This window comes from Neophocaena asiaeorientalis, unplaced genomic scaffold (genome assembly GCF_003031525.2).
Source record: "Neophocaena asiaeorientalis asiaeorientalis breed wild unplaced genomic scaffold, Neophocaena_asiaeorientalis_V1.1 scaffold124, whole genome shotgun sequence".
Lineage (NCBI taxonomy): Eukaryota > Metazoa > Chordata > Mammalia > Artiodactyla > Phocoenidae > Neophocaena > Neophocaena asiaeorientalis.
In genome coordinates, this window is record NW_020174135.1 from 12,640,448 (window position 1) to 12,657,830 (window position 17,383).

Sequence of the window (17,383 nt, forward strand, 5' to 3'; positions counted from 1 at the left end):
TCTCTTTAATTGCATATGCAGCGAAATAGGTTTAAAAAAAATCAACATCACTAGGAACTGCTAAGTCAGTGGTCTACACGACACCCTTTATGCCAATTAAAGTCAATAATGACATTTACAGTACCATAAAAATACTTATGTTTGACTGATTTTAAGAGCACACATTTTCCTCTGACACCCCCAAATCCCTCCAAAGAGCAAACCTCTGTCTTTTTCTTCTTCACTTTCAAAACTTTCTCTTCCATCATGTCTTGGGCTAGACGGAGAACTGTAACTCTCTGAAGATGTTTCTCCACACGTGTCATGTCCAGATCCAATGTCCAAATTCACATCTAAAAATAAGGTGATTTTTAAAAAATAGAATTGTTTAGTTAAATAAATTTCTGAATTGAACCATCAGAAATTAGTTACACCCTTAAATTTTTTTTCCCAAGTTTTTCTATAATTACCTAAAAAAGCTGGCCTCTGACCTAGGTAAAAATTCATTACTGAAGCACAATTTTATTTGAAAATAATTGACGACTTTTTTGCGGGGGACAAATGCATTCTTAGGCAGAGGCAGAGGAAAAAATCAATATAACCGACTTTAAAATCAGAATTAAGATTCTCTGCAGGATCTGTCCAATATTAGCACATTGAGCCGCTTTTTAAGTCTATACATTTTAACTCCTCAGAGCATGTTGTAAAATTCTTTCTTTAAAAGAACTCAAAAATAGAACTGACTGCCAAAAATGCCTATTCAGTTAAAATTTGTATGCCTGAATATTTAAAAAGAGTAAATTGCTTCCCATCAAGTAGACTGAGTAACCCCTGAGTTCTAACCAGAAATGATGGACTGGGAACAAAACAAAACAAAACAAAAAAAGCTCTAAAGAGCTTTAAGTTTCAGAAACGTAAAAAGAAAAAAGAAAAAGGCAGCTATTTCTCAAAATGAATTTATGAAATGATTTTGTTTAGATTATATAGCCAGCAAATATTCTAACCACCAAATGTCATATACTAATTTGCAATTTTCAAAGAACTAAATACATAAATGTAAATCTATGCTGAACATAATTTTCCCTTTCTGACAATCCAGGTGCTTCAGAATTGTGTAGAGTGTCTTTGGAATTTTTATAATAAAAAAATATGTGATCCTTTGGAGTCAGAGGTGTGGCTGCAAAGTGAGGATGAAATAACTATGCCAAAGGCTATTCCACAAATTGCCCTTTTAAACAGAGAGATAAACTGTTTTATCTATCATGTCTCAAAGAGATTTTAAAAGCAAACACACTGCAAAAACACAGATGATGAACAGCACTGACTGTTTTGGGGAGAAGACAACATGGAGGGACGCAGTGAGGGATTTATTTTGTTCCCTTTTGTACCTTCAGAATTTTGAACTACATAAATGTATTTTACTCAAAATAGAAGTTAAATTTTAAATTAAAAATAAATAAGGGCTTTCCTGGTGGCACAGTGGTTGAGAGTCCGCCTGCCGATGCAGGGGACACGGGTTTGCGCCCCGGTCCGGGAAGATCCCACAGGCCGCGGAGCGGCTGGGCCCGTGAGCCATGGCCGCTGAGCCTGCGCATCCGGAGCCTGTGCTCTGCAACGGGGGACGCCACAACAGTGAGAGGCCCGTGTACCGCAAAAAAAAAAAAATAATAATAAAATTAAATAAATAAATAATACTTATCTTTAACTGAGTTATTTAAAATTTTCAGCTTCAGTATAGTATCTACATTTATGATATGCGTGATTGTTCTATTAAAAAAATCTTAAATATATCTTAAGTTTACTGAATGCTTAAAGGTAGTCACCTTCTTAAAGGTAATTCCTTAGTATTTCAAAGGGGAATTAATAAACAAAGGGTTTTCCCTTTAAGTTGGAGCCAGCAAACATCTGAGCTATACTAGACAATAAGACAAGTTGTACAAAGTATTGATATATATATTTATAGTCGTACTCTATAAATGTAAATATATATGAATCAGTGACATATAGAGAGAACAAAATAGACAGAAAAGGTTAATCTTGAATCAAAAATCTTGAGATTGTACTTTCATAATATTTGAAAATAAAGAAATAAAGGAATTAGAGCCTGAGATGTTATCAAAAGTTCTTATAGATAGCTAGTAGGAAGCAGCCACATAGCACAGGGAGATCAGCTCGGTGCTTTGCGACCACCTAGAGGGGTGGGATAGGGAGGGTGGGAGGGAGACGCAAGAGGGAGGGGATATGGGGATATATTTTTATGTATAGCTGATTGACTTTGTTATAAACAGAAACACACCACTGTAAAGCAATTATACTCCAACAAAGATGTTTAAAAAAAAAAGTTCTTAATAACCTATACAGCATATGTTTTCTTCTAACTTATTAGAATAGGGAAAAGGAACCACATTACTGAACACCTCTGTGCTTGATACTAGCTAAATGCTTTTCTTGTTATCACATTTAAGTTTTACAGTCTGGTGAGGTAGATATTCTTCTTCTTTTACAAACTTAAGAAAATGGTGGAGTAAGGATTCAAACCCACATCTGTCTGAGATCAAAGTCCACACACTTCTCTGAAAATATGAAGCTAAAAGGGAAAGAACTGTTACAAGCTTTTTTGGCATAGTTCCCAAATCATGTGAAAGACGAGAGAGTGATGTCATAAGGGTGGTATACATTTGACAGGAATTTCAACTATAGAATGACCTGATTTAGTGTGTGCTTTAGAAGACAGTGCAGAAAATGAACCAGAAGGAGGAAACAGACAGGGAGGCCTGGCAGAAGCTATTTCTAATCATCCACTAACAGAGAACTCTTGTCTTCCTTATTTTAGCTTCTCCCCCTCCTTTTAGCTGCCATCACCACAGGAAACCTCAAAGATACTGAAGTGTTACAATATACTCATAAACATGGTTTTTTTCCCATGTCATTTTCCCCCCAAAGACAGCTCAGTTAATTAATTCAATGAGTGGGCCAGATGATTTTAGAGTCAAAATGCAACTATATTTCCTTATCAATATTAAATCTCTCTAAACAAATAGCTAGCTTAAAAATGTACTCCATTAAGAAAATGGATATATTCTGGTTATTTATGTTGCATCACAACTGAAGGTACTAACATTTGAATAAAATTTAAATTAAACAAATCTTATTTGTAGGGTCAGCTGTCAGCATATGTGTTAGAAACAGACACGGACAAACACTTTCCTAGAGGTCTGTGAGCTTTTATTCTTTCTTTAAAAATCTTTACTATTAGTGCTGAAGGTAAATGTAACACAGAAAAGTTACCAATGAACCAGCACAAGGGACATTTCTCAGTCAAATGAACACAAAATCTTTCACTTAAAAATAAAAGGACCTTAAAATAATGGTGGGTAGATGGAGACCACACAAATTGAGTACAACGAAAATCTGAGGGTCTGAATTCCCCTGAAGTCCCATAAAACTCCACAAAGGACAGTCATTAAAACATGAAAAAGTCAACAAGATTTTTAAAAGTGACTTTACACAAGAACGGGTACAGGCTTCCACGAGGGTGGAAAGACCCCGCAGGTCCTGCGGCCTCTGCTCTGGAGCAGGGATTGGCTGAGAAGGAAACAATCGAGGAGACTGCTGCTACCAGGGGAAGGAAGAGGTGCCAGAGTGTCACTGTAGCAAAGGAGAAATTTACCTCCGTGGCCGGATCAAATTTCCTGCATTAAACAATTCTGAAGTATTAATGGAGTTAATTCAGAAATCACTATTCACATCAACGCAGGAAAAAAAGTGTTACCAGGCTTTGACACAACAGCCTGATACCTCCTGCAATAGGTACCCTGCTAAATATATTTAGGTGACGTGTATTTGAAAGAAAAACACCCTTACCTTTCACAGAACCACCGTGGGTGTGCTGAGGAGCAGATATTCGAATACCATTTATTCTACTATTCAATCTGTTGTCAGTTTTCTTAATTTTCTCCCTAAGCCGAAAGTATACATGTTACCCACATTGTTTATGAGTCCCTAGAGAACAACACTAAGTACAGTATTAATAAAATTCCCCTCAAATTTTTTTTATAATTAAAAAAAATGTTTAGTAAGGTACAATGTAAATCCAAGATTCACCCTTTAGTTTACAGGGCTGAGAATTTTGCCCCTCCAGACTGAATATAATATTTGACAATAGCTTTATTTTTATCAACTGCATGTGTTGATTATTTAGAACTGAAAAACTTTAAGTCCAGAGTAAAAATATAAAGAAAACGAATGGAAAAATACTATTTATACTACATAAATTAAACATGCCCGTCATCAAATGTCGTCTCTTCTTACCAATTCCTATTACTGGAAAGATTAAATTGTACCTACTTTTCTATTTGTGACTTTCCTTTTTTCTTACTTATTGAAGATAAACTTCGTTTTTCAGTTGAATGCTAGGGAAAAGAATAAAAAAAAAATCTGACTAAAGCGAGACCATACTCGTGTAGGTATCCTCTTATTCTGATAAAAAACATTAAAATAATGCAGTCCCAGTTGTATATTCTAACACGTTTTTATTTCCAACCTCTTTTTTGAAGTTACCTACTTGACTCACTAAAATCTGCATATTCTGACAAATACTTAATATTAATTATGAGTATAGTATTTATTTCGTAGTTTGCTTTTAAAATGGATGTGTATTTTTTCTTCTCATCACAAAATAAAGCACAATCAAGTAACCGGTATTTGCTATACGTTTACTAATATTCTCGTAAAGTTCAGGTTGGTAAAACTGCAACACAGAATTGCATCAACTCTAAGAATAAAAGGTGCTAGCGCTGAAGTAGAGGGGGAAAAAGTATAATCACAGAGACCTAAAACTCGGCCATTAAGTAAGCATGACTCCGATAACACACAATTTCTCAAAGTATGCTTTAATGCTTTAGCTCGTAAAAACACATTCCAGGAAAGGTTAACATTTGGATCTGAGTGTTGGCCAGTAATCAAAATCAATTTTCTAGAGAGAAGGTGGTTCTCTCCATAGCTGTACCAGTAAGTATCTCTCATGTATCTGTAGTGCCATGTTACCTAAACACACTTGAGAGCATTCTGTTCTCTGATTACACAAACTCCTAAAAACCAAGTATTTCCTAAGTACATTCAGGATTTGCTGGTAAACTGGCCCAACAACTCATGAGGGAAGGTCCGTTTCAAAATTCACATCACCAATAAATAGCAAGACAGTGACTGAAATGTGAATAATTCAAAAGCAAAAAACCTGGCATAACAATGCATCCCTAGTGAAACATTTTAGGCATCACAATAAAATGTACTAATATTTTAGAGCAATAAAAGTAATACAGGGCTTCCCTCGTGGCGCAGTGGTTAAGAATCTGCCTGCCAGTGCAGGGGACACGTTCGAGCCCTGGTCCAGGAAGATCCCACATGCCATGGAGCAGCTAAGCCCACGTGCCACAACTATTGAATCTGCGCTCTAGAACCCACGAGCCACAACGACTGAGCATGCGTGCCACGACTACTGAAGCCCGTACGCCTAGAGCCCGAGCTCTGCAACAAGAGAAGCCACCACAACAAGAAACCCGTGCACCGCAACGAAGAGTAGCTCCCGCTCGCCTCAGCTAGAGAAAGCCCGCGCGCAGCAACGAAGACCCAACGCAGCCAAATATAAATTAATTAAATTTAAAAAAAACCAAAGTAATACATATACACTTCTTCAGGTCACAGAGGAGCTTAGATCATGTACACCAATTAACTTTGAAGTCTTACATTCAAACATTCCTTCATTTCTTCTTACCAGATACACTATCTGACATAATAATGCTTAAAGAACTCGACTCTCATGCAGTGACAATGCTTGAACAGTATGGCACGAAGACAAAACAAAGCCCCCGTACCTGGTCAGCTAAGGCCACACAGTGCTCCGGGTGCTGAATGGTGGTGCAGGTTTGCTTCCTCCAATCCATGATTCCATTCTGTTCAGAATACTGCATGGTGAGCCCATCCAACGGAGAACAACTTGTACCAATAGTGCTATCAAAAGAAGAGTTCACGCAAGTATGAGACTCTGTCTTCAATCAGCTAACCTTCTCATCTCATAATGAAGAAGCTATACTAATCCTTTCTTCAGTATATTAGTTTTTTATAGAATGCCTAGCAACAGCTCTAAGGAAAAAAGTCTACTATAAGAATAAACCAGTTCATACCTCTCTTACCTATTTAATAATTAATACCTGCCTCTGAGGAGGCTGACAACAGAGGCACAGTCTGTCTTTAGACTCATCCTGCACCACTCACAGCTGGGGTAACCCCAATCTCAAGAGAACCACTATGTACTGTGTGTGTCTAAGGCAAGTGAAGGGACAGGATAATATGACTGAAAACCAAGAGAAACACACAACAGAAACAGACTCAGACAGAATCCAGAGAATGAAGTGACTGGACACGGACTCTGAATTAACAGTGTTTCACATCGGTCAAGGACTACAAGATGACAGAATTTTGGAAGAATACTGGAATATATAAAAAAAGAACCAAATTTAAATTCTAGAATTGTACAATAAACTGAAATTAAGAACTCAATGGATGGAAACAGATGAAAAAAATCACTGAAGAGGAAATTTGATCATGAGAAAATAGACTGGAACACAGAGGAAAAAAATGTGGAAAACAAAAAAAATTTGAGAGAACACCTAGGACATGGTGAAAAGTCTAACCTGTAAGCATCCCGAGCCTCAGAAGAGGGAACAAGAGAACAGGCAGACGCAATACGTGAAGAGAGAATGGCCTGGGCTTCTCTAAAACAGAACTGTATCAAACTTCAGACTTAGGAAGCAGAACTCATTCAAAGAAAGCTACAAATATATCATAGGAAACTGCCGAAAACCAGACAATGGGAAAATTCAAAAACACAGTCAGTCTGGAAAAGCACACTAACTTTCAAAGAGCAGCAATAAGATTGAAGAACAATGGATACCCACTGTCCACTGTTGCCCCTAAAAGCAGAATCTGGGGATGACACAGTTGATTTGGGAGGTGATCCAGAAGTGGGAGCAAGGAGTGGGGAGAACAAAACAGGAAAGGAGGAAAAACCAGCGTGTGGGTCCATTAGTGAGGCTGCCGCTACGAGCGACAGAGGCTCAAACCAGCTGGGACCTCCCAGAATTATCTCCCCAAAGGGCAGGAAGCGGGAGCTCCCCACCAGTTGAGGACTGACCCCTGGGGCAAATTAACGTGCAGCTCTGAACTGGGCTGGTTCAAGGGCTAAGCAGGCTCATAGGATCAGCGCGGGCCCTGAGGCAGGAGGTGGACAGTCACGAGGCAGGGCCTGCGGAGGGACAGTCGCAGTGTGAGGGGGGGTTAGAAGTCACATAAATGATTTTATGTGGCTTGCAGCAGAAATCAAACTGGGCTGAGAGGATATGATGTGAAGGACCAAGGGCACTAGACCGGAGACAGCGACACTGGAGCTTCCGAGCACTCACAGAAAGTAACTACTAGCCTGGAGTCCTATGTCGTATGAGCAAAAATGTCTTTCAAAACTGAAGGCAAAATAGACATTTTTTCCAGATAAAAACAAAGTGACTTCATTACTGGCAGATATGATGACAGGGAATCCTCAAGTGTTCTTCAGTTAGCAGGATGCTCAGGTACACTGGAAGGAATGAAGAACAGTGGAATGGTAGAAACCTAAATGGTTAATGCAAAAAGGTTTCATGAGGTTTAAAACAGAATTAAGATGCATGACAGCTACAGTTTATAAGCTGGGAGGAGGTAAGTGAAGTTACAGTGATCCAAGGTCCTCACGTGGGAAATGGTACAAGCACAAATATCAGACCTTCCTAAGTCAAAGATGTAGAATAAAACCTCTAGGTAACCATCAGAAGAATCGAAAAACAACATATGGAAAACTATCAAGGCTAATAGAAGAGAAAAACAGAATTTTAAAAAAACGCCCAAAAGCAAGAAAGGAGAGAAAGGAAAACACAGAAAAGGTGAGACAAATAACAAGCAAACAGTAAACCGGCAGAATTATAGCCAAATACATCAGTAAGTAAATGTGATGCTGATTTAAAAACACACAAAGTCATTCATGTTTTAGGAACTAGATACCTACTTCACAAGGGGATTTTTCCCGGTATGTTTCTTGTGGATTATGGTGTGCTGTAACACATCTAGAGTGGAGGAAAAAAACAATTTATTATACCATATGCTTCTACAAAATCCAAAAGGAAGACACAACTAATGTATGTGACCATAACAGTGTTGACAGACCACGTAGAGCACTTCCAAGCATTTTTCACAGAAAATTCCTTAAAGAAACAATTTTTCAAAGGCACAGTAATTTCCTTAAATACCCTGTCAAATATGTTCCACCTAATAGCAAAATCAATTTTGTCCAAGACTACGAAATTTGACATGAGCATTACGCTGCAAAACCACACATTCAATTTCAGGCTCTTTTTTAACCATTAGAAAAAAAAAGAAGTGTCTCAAATATCAAAACACCACATGTTAATAAAACCAACACCCATGTACCCACCTCCCAGATATCTCTGTATTTGCCTCTTTTTATTAGGAAAGGAAATATCCCAGAAACAACGGAAGGCCTCCCTCCATTCCATTCAGCTCCCTCCCTCTACAGAGGTTAACTAGTTGAAATAATCTAGTGCATGTTTTTATTTTAACTACCCCTGTGTGTATTCAAACACACAGTGGTGCGACATGTTTGAATATACTATAAATATGCTTTATTTTAATTGCCACCTAGCATGAATGTACCACAACCTATTTATAACTTTATTAACATTTGAAACATTTGGGTTAACATCCAAGTACTTGCTGTTACCCATAAGCTGCTGGGAGAGCCTGAATCCCTGTCCCCTGAACACACGGACGACAATTTTCATAGAAGCAGAACTGCTGGGTAGTAGCATTAATCACCTCCAACTTCACAAGAGTGTCAAATTTTTGTCCAAAATAGTTGCACCAAGAGTTGTATCAATTTAAATTCCCATCAACAGTAGATGAGGATTCCCATTACTTCATATCTTTGATAATGTCAGACTTGAAAATGGTTTGCCAATCTGATGAGTGTGAACTAATCTCTCATTGTTTTTTTGTTTCTTAATTATTTTATTTATTTATTTTTGGCCGCTTTGGGTATTCGTTGCTGCGCGCGGGCTTTCTTTAGTTGCAGCGAGCAGGGGGCTACTCTTCGTTGCGTGCACGGGCTTCTCATTGCAGTGGCTTCTCTTGTTGCAGAGCATGGGCTCTAGGCACATGGGCTTAAGTAGTTGTGGCACACAGGCTCAGTGGTTGTGGCTCGCGGGCTCTAGAGCACAGGCTCAGTAGTTGTGGTGCACGGGCTTAGCTGCTCCATTGGCATGTGGGGTCTTCGTGGACCAGGGCTCGAACCCGTGTCCCCTGCATTGGCAGGCGGATTCTTAACCACTGCGCCACCAGCGAAGCCCCTCTCATTGTTGTTGTTGTTTTTTTTTCTCATTGTTTTTAGTTTGCATTTTCTGGACTACTCGTGAGGCTGAACCATTCAAGTTTCTTCTGTGAGAACTGCCTATGTTTATCTTTCCCCATATTGTTGACCAGACTGATTTTCTCAATGATTTTTAGAAGAATCTATAGTCTTGGACGTATAGTCTTTACACCTGTAAATATCCTGCAAATGTCCTCTGAATGGTAACCTCTTGTCACTTGTTAAGCTTTCATTTAGATTAGAAAGATCTCCACTATGGTCATGCTCTGGCCTGTCAAGAAAGCCTTCTCATCCCAGACTATTAACATTTAAAAATTTAAGTTTTACATATTACATTAAGTTTATATATGTTGCAAATAATTTGTTATTCATTTGAAATTTTCTGTGCCCAAAGAAGTAGGGATCTAATTATATAACTTTTTTTTTGACTGGAAAGCCAGCCAATACCATTTATTGCATATTCTTTCCCCACTCTTCTGTAAGGCCACCTGTCACATTCCAAGTTCCCATATGTCTGTTTCTCAGTTCCTTAACCTGTTCTAACGGTTTGTCTACCTATCCCTGTGACAATATCACGCAGAATGACTTTATTCCAGTGAATCAGCGTTTACCTTCTTCTTGACTTGAAGCTTCTGAGCTGTCTTCTTTTAAGTGTTCTAATATCTTAGAGGTCTTCAGAGAGGATTGTAAGTTATCTGCGGGAAGTATTAAATACCATTAACTTTTAGGGAAAATTATAATAGTGAGAAAAACAAATATAATAATTACTCTTCTCCCTCGGAGGATGAGAGTGGAGAGTTAATGGTAAAGAGAACATGTCTAGTAGTTAAGACTTTGAAGAAAGCTAGAGGACATAGCACAAAACCCTGGACTGGGAGTGGGGACCCTGAAGCATGGAGCCAGCTCTCCCCATAAAAGCCACAGGAGTGAAGCAAGCTGCTTCACATCTGCCTGCCCCCGCGTGCTCTTGTGCAAAATGAGGAGATGGACTAGATTAGTGCTTCTCAACTATCTGTGCTGTGTAAGGTTTTGCAGAATTTCCAGTTTGTGTGGATCGCTCCTTTTATGAAAGACAGTATAACATGGCAATGTCAGATTACTCCCAGCGTCTCCTCTCTGTTCCTGTTCTTCTACCATAGACCAGTGACCAGCAGTCACGGACCAGCACTGACCCATGGAACCCACTCTGATGCACTGGATTACGTCTCCGTTAAAATACAGACCAGTAGGCTTCTGGAGGTCAACATTTTAAGTCATTCAGGAGTTTAACATTTGTTCTCTCAGCTGTCAGATACGGAATATTGCTCTCTATTGCGGGGGCAGGGGAAGTTAGAGCTGTCATTTCTTAAAAGAGTAAGTGCAAATGAACTTTGCCAATGATGTGTTCTTTGGAGAAATAATTTGAACATCCTGACCAGATTTTCCACAATCTCAAAACATGTCCTTTACTTTATTTATTTATTTATTTTTTGCGGCACACGGGCCTCTCACTGCTGTGGCCTCCCCTGTCGCGGAGCATAGGCCCTGGACGCGCAGGGCCAGCAGCCACGGCCCACGGGTCCAGCCGCTCCGTGGCACGCGGGATCCTCCCAGACCAGGGCATGAACCCACGTCCCCTGCATCAGCAGGCAGACTCCCAACCACCACGCCACCAGGGAAGCCCTCAAAACATGTCCTTTAATACACTATTTTGATTTCACAACGATCTGATATCTTAAAATCTACCAGCCTCTTTAGCATTGCTCATGTAATTTAGATACTGCCAAACTCTCCAGCCAGGTTTTCTGTTATTTATGTGTGTACTACTCACTTGGGTACATTTTCCTAGGCAGCCTGCTAAAATCCGAATTAAAAGCTTAAGTTCATGCTTCAATGCTTTTTTAGAATTAGACAGACGCTATTTATAGATATTCATTAAAAACCACACTTGGTTCAAGTGGAAAGCCCTGACTGTTAAATCTGTTATGACTCTAGAATGATCAGGATTCTCTTTTCAAAAAGCTACTGCCACTATTCAGACATGAATTTAAACATGGAGTTGTTCATCTCGTCTTAGTCATGAAGAGTCATTAATTCTAGCTGCTACTTTTTGTTTAAATTGTTTAAGGGATATATACATACACACAAATGATTAGAAAAACTAAAACTATGTTACAATAAATATCCAATCATACTATTTTTTTTTTTTACCTCTTTTTTTTCTCCCACTTCGAACTGAGGAAAAATGCATTTTCTTTCCCCTCTAGGTACAGGGAGACATGGCTTTGTTGAAAGCAGAAGGAAAGATTCGAAAAACAAGAAAAATACACAGCGACTTGCCATAGTGGCTGTGCTTAAAGTTAGCAGAAATTCTCCTAAAGCACACATCGATGTTACTGGCAAAATATTTGTTAAAAAAGGCAGCTAAGATAGACGTGTATAAAACTAAACTCAAGGCAGACCATGATGAATGCTGAAACACGTGGGCAAAACCAAACCACAGGAACATAAGAGAAATCTAGGGAATCCTCACGAGGTGTGATTTCAGTTGGGTCCTGAAACAGGTGTGATTTTAACAGACTGTAACAAAAGATGGGGTGCAGAACAAGCCAAGACCCTGGGACAGGAAAAGGCAGGGAGGGTGTCCTGAGTGGCTGCCAAGCCTGTGAGCCCGAGAGAGGTTGAGAGGCGGCTCAAGGGGCTCACGGCAGGGCTTGAATTTCACAGCAAACGTTTAAGGTTCTAAATAGAGGATTAACAAATTGATCCCCGAGACAAGCCCAGGACAGGTTATAGTACAGTAGGAAACTAGAATCTGAGACAAGTGAGGCTTTGCACAGTCTGTGCATGAAAAAAAGACCTAACTAACAATGGGATTGGTGAGGAGGGGTAAAAAGGATGATGTCCTTTGTCTGGTGTGACTTGGCCTTTAAATGACTGAATACAAAGAGGAAAAGTGAAAAGAGTAAGGCCAGCGTTTCCAGCCTAGGAGGCCGGGGAGGTCATTATGGGAACAGCGGCACATCATGAGAGGTTATCCATCATGCAAGCAGCACTGAAGCATCTCTACAACCTGTAAGCCAGATCTCCCAAGGAACTTGAGAATCCAGTATGCCCACGAGTTTGAGATACTTGGCCCTTGCCTTGGAATCAGTTTGTTTTGTGACATTAGCTTTTTTTTTTTTAATTTTTTACTTTTTACTAGAGTATAGCTGATTTACAGTGTTGTGTTAGTTTCTGCTGTACAGCAAAGTGAATCAGTCATATATACACATACATACACTCTTTTTTATATTCTTTTTGCATATACGTCATTACTGTTTTGTCACATTAGCTGTTGTAAGTTATTTTCTTTAAAACTGCAGTGTAAAATTCACTAAAAACTACAAATGTTTCTAATTTTGTATGCCACTATTCCTTGACCTTAACTAAAGTGACAATCCCATACAAGATGGCATGGTAAAGCAAGAAATCCAAGCAAGGAAAAGGCCAAATTTCTACAGAGAAGCAGAGGGACACTTACTGAGGCTGTGTAGAGGGTCTGATGATATGGACTGAAAAAAGCTGTGTACTTTCTGATTCTGTAGAAAAGCTCGTGATGAAGTTGAAAATAGCTGCCTGCATATAAAAAGAAAAGACATTCATTAATTTCATGTACTATAAATCCATGAGATAGTTTAGATTGTAAACAAACCCAGTGGCAGTTTAATTCAGGTATAAAAAACTGTTTTCCTAAGGAAAAGAATTATTATTTGCTAATGTACTTCCCATAGGAGGAAGTGAATAAAAGACTTATTTACAAGAATCTAATAAACAGGCTTATTTTTAATTTTATATAATCTAGTGGTAACACTTCAATTCTAACCAACTATGTATTACTTCAGCCTTTTACCCAAGAGGTCCAATAGTCGCCTTTCTGCTCAGAAAAACAGCTTCAGTTTCTTTACCCTTCTTCATAGGTGTTACTTTTCATCGTTTGGGTGTACCACGAAGGCACCTTCCCACAGTCTGAAAGTAAGAGGTTGGGAAGTTCGGGATGCAGGAGTTCTGGAAACTACGAACGGAACGCAGCCGCCAAGTTAGTTACAAGTATTACTACAGACTAAGGTATGACTGATGACGCACCTCAATGTGTATCATACCACAATTCTAAGCTGTTATCTTTAAAAAACGGCTTTCCTCATGCTTTGCTAATGTCATTAAAAGATTCCAACTGGAGGTCTTCCCTACAAAAGGGACTCTGCAAAAAGGGGCATAGTTACAGCACAGTCTAATGCAAAGTTTACTTGGGATCTGAATACCAGCTCAATCGCTTAAAAGCTGAATCACCCTAAACAAGCTATCTGGCCTTTCAGTTCCGATTTCTTCTTAGGGAATATACTAACATTCTTCAAGATTATGACACTCAAATAGTATACGCATATTAAACTGTCATCCTGCTCAACATCCAAACCCCCTTCCATTACTTTTGAACATTTTAAATGCTCATTTAAAAATTTAATTCTTAATGTCTCCCCAAGGTTTTGGATCTATCATTCAGATTAGTTATAAAATCATCAAAATACCATATCAAGAGATGACCCTTATAGACCAAAGTTGCCTTGTGCATTAGACAAAATTGCTTCTTTGTTCTCAAATGTGGAGGTAAATATTCAATAGGAAGACAAAGGGAGGAAATGAAGAGATGGAAGAGAAACTGAGATACAAAGTGTGGAGCTAATCTAAATTTGCAGGTCTGAACACATTACCTAAGGCTGAAGATTAAAATCCAAAGGCATCTACTGCCCAGTTACATTTACAAACCAAATTAACTGGTCAAAAGTACAGGCATATCCAGTATAGGAAAACCACACCTGAGATAAAGGCAGGGGCTTGGTTGGAATCAGCATACAGACTCAAGTCAGGGTTCATTGCTGCATAACCACAAGATGGCAGTTATACCCAACTAGAACCCGAAGTGGCCATAAACTACTCAAGCAATCAAATAAGAAAAACTGGATTATATTTTTTTGTTTGTTTGTTTGTTTGTTTGTTTTTGTGGTACATGGGCCTCTCACTGTTGTGGCCTCTCCCGTTGCAGAGCACGGGCTCCGGACGCGCAGGCTCAGTGGCCATGGCTCACGGGCCCAGCCGCTCCGCGGCATGTGGGATCTTCCCGGACCGGGGCACAAACCCGTGTCCCCTGCATCGGCAGGCGGACTCTCAACCACTGTGCCACCAGGGAAGCCCAGGATTACATTTTGACATAACAGAAGTCATCCAACCCCAAATGTACATTTCAGTGCCATATCTTCATTTTCCTAATTTACAGTGTACTTGGAAGTAAATGCAGTATGTCCTGTACCAATCCAATCTCCACTTCACTTATAAATTTACTACCTACCTCTCGTTTTCATTTCTCCCCCTCCTTTATAATTGCTACATTTCTTAAATGAATTATAGCGATACTAATCTAAAATTCACAAACTGAGAATAACTGTCCTAAAATCCAATTAATGGTGTTGAGACCACAGGCTAGCCATACAAAAGAATCAAAGATGTTTTTAAAAGGAAGTATTACGAAGAAAACATTTTAAAAATATAATTTTTGAAGAGAAAATGTCTTTTCAAGCTGGACACAAAACCCTGAACCCGTAAGAGAAAAGACTGATAAATCCAACTACATAAAAATTTAAACCTCTGCATGGTCAAGAAATAATGACAAACAGTGCTCCTTTCTTTCATCTAACAAATAACTCTTATAAATTAGTAATCAATAAAAAAGTGAAAGGGACTGAAAAATTCATTCACAGGAAAGTACAAATGGCCACTCAAATACAGATTAAAATGAGATACAGTCTTCCTTTTTGAGAGACTGGCAAAGATGAGAAGTTGAGAGTATTTATGTCTGCTGAGGTGTGGAGGAGATGCAAAAACAAGGCTTCTGAGGGTATAAAGTGCTACTGCCTCCTCAGAAGTAATCTGGAAGTACCGCATATTAAAAAATGCACACTGTACTTCTGACCAAAAATTCCAATTCCAGACATTTCTCTTACAGAGAAGTGTGTTAAGAAACATATATGTGGACAGTCACTGTAATATTCTTGTAGCTTTAAAATATTTAGGAAGAACCAAAACAGCCATAAAATACACTGATTAGTTTAATTATGGTACAACTAAAAATGGAACATTACGTAGCAAATAAAAAATGAGGCAGCAATCTTTTTTACATGTACTGATGCTTTACCATGTCCAATACATTTAATGAAAAGACTAAGTGGCAAAAAAGTGTGCAAAGGAGATTCGTTTGCGCAAAGGAAATACACACAAATACACAAATTCAGGGATGTGTACGTGCACAGAAAATTTTTGGAAAGGTATGTAAGTTTTTAATGAAGGCCACTTCTAGTGAGTAGACTTGAAGAAAGGGATATTAGGGACTTTTCACATTACACCTTCCTTTGCATTCTCCACAAATAGCTTGAATAACATCTTTATAGTAAAAAGGCTATACACACACACACACACACACACACAAGATCATATGAGGAGAATCCTAAAAGCTATAACAAGGAGTCCAACACATACGTCTTAATTGTGGTGTTGGCCAAGAGCCAAATTTCTGAAAGTGGCTCCTTGTGGAAGTATTTTTTTTCCCTCTGAAAACCTCAAACTTACAGAGAAGTTGCAAATAAAGAGAATTTTCTTTCTAAACCATAAATAACTGACCTCTGCTGCCCCAACACCGGGTGAAACATGAGTATTCCTACAAAGACATTCTCCTACAATCAAAATCAGGATGCTAACACTGATAAATCGTGACCTCCTAACCCCCAGATGCCAGTTAAATTTTGCCAATTGATCCCAAAGTATCCTTTTTACCACAAAGACCCAGTTCAGATCCTGTGCTGCATCCAGCTAGCCGTGCTATCTTCTCAGCCCTCCCTCGACTGTCCTGGCTTTAAGAGGACAGCGCAGATATTTTGTGGAATGATCACAATTTGGGTTTGTCTGCTGTTTCCTCGAGATTAGGTTCACAGCAGGAATATCACAGGAGTGAGGCAGTGCTCCTTTGTTGCTGCCTACTGTGTAGTATGCGATCCTGATTCAAGTTCACTCTCCTGGATCCAAGTAGCATCTGTCAGACTTCTCCACCCAGGGTTACTCTCCCTTCTTTAGAAGTAAGAAGCTCTGGGGAATGACTTTGACAATGTAAATGTCCTAGTCCTCAAACGTTCAATCTATCGTTTATTATTTATCTCAACATGGACCCATGGTTTCCTATTTTATTCAATGATACTGTTCTTATTTATTTTGATGTTCAATTTGCTCCAGATTTGACCACTAGGAGCCCCTTCAAGCTAACCTTTGTCCTGTGACCAAGCCAAACATTCCCTGAGGGCTTCCTTGCTCTCTGGCACGATGGGCTCATCTTGTATTTTTCCTCCTCCAGACCTGCAATCAGCTTCTCCTCCAAGGAGCCCTAGCTCTGTTCAGTGGAGAACGGAGTTACAAGTCAAGCTCTGTATACCAGGGATGCTCACGGCTACTGGGGTGTGGCTGCTTCCAGACCCTTTCAGTGACCAGAGCCAGGGAACACACGTGTACACACACAACCACATTTATTTCTGTATCTACCTATATATACTGCAAATCATGAGTCTGCACCGGTATCTTCAATTCCAATGAGACACTCCAGGGTTCATTCTGGTTTTCTCCTTTCCATACCATAACTCTCTTCTCCAACAGAGAAACTTGGTTCTCATGATTCTTAATATATACCCTAACTAGGCCCATCCCCCTGTAGTAAGCTTATCTGTCTCCCACTGTCACTGCTTCTCCCTTCGGAGCCCTGAGCATACGCCCTCCTGACCCCGTCTGGGCCCCACACCCGGCCGGGCCACCTGTCATGTGTGCACCCTCTGGAACATTAGGCCACGCCTCCCACCACCATCACGGGGGGGGGGGGGGGGGGGG

The 17,383-nt window shown here is 39.5% G+C and overlaps 1 protein-coding gene across 3 annotated transcripts in view; it reads right to left on the bottom strand.

Moving 5' to 3' along the window:
- The window catches only part of ZCCHC2 (zinc finger CCHC-type containing 2), a 54,524-nt gene that overhangs the window by 14,852 nt on the left and 22,289 nt on the right, over nucleotides 1-17,383 (bottom strand). For 2 of the 3 annotated variants that reach the window (XM_024754881.1, XM_024754882.1), the window contains exons 6-12: nucleotides 12,951-13,045; nucleotides 10,060-10,143; nucleotides 8,072-8,129; nucleotides 5,853-5,988; nucleotides 4,327-4,391; nucleotides 3,844-3,938; nucleotides 204-332 (exon numbers count right to left, since the gene is read on the bottom strand). In XM_024754881.1, coding sequence (XP_024610649.1) covers nucleotides 204-332; nucleotides 3,844-3,938; nucleotides 4,327-4,391; nucleotides 5,853-5,988; nucleotides 8,072-8,129; nucleotides 10,060-10,143; nucleotides 12,951-13,045 — 662 coding nt within the window. The remainder of the gene's footprint in view (nucleotides 1-203; nucleotides 333-3,843; nucleotides 3,939-4,326; nucleotides 4,392-5,852; nucleotides 5,989-8,071; nucleotides 8,130-10,059; nucleotides 10,144-12,950; nucleotides 13,046-17,383) is intronic. The other variant, XM_024754883.1, reaches the window with a different exon arrangement.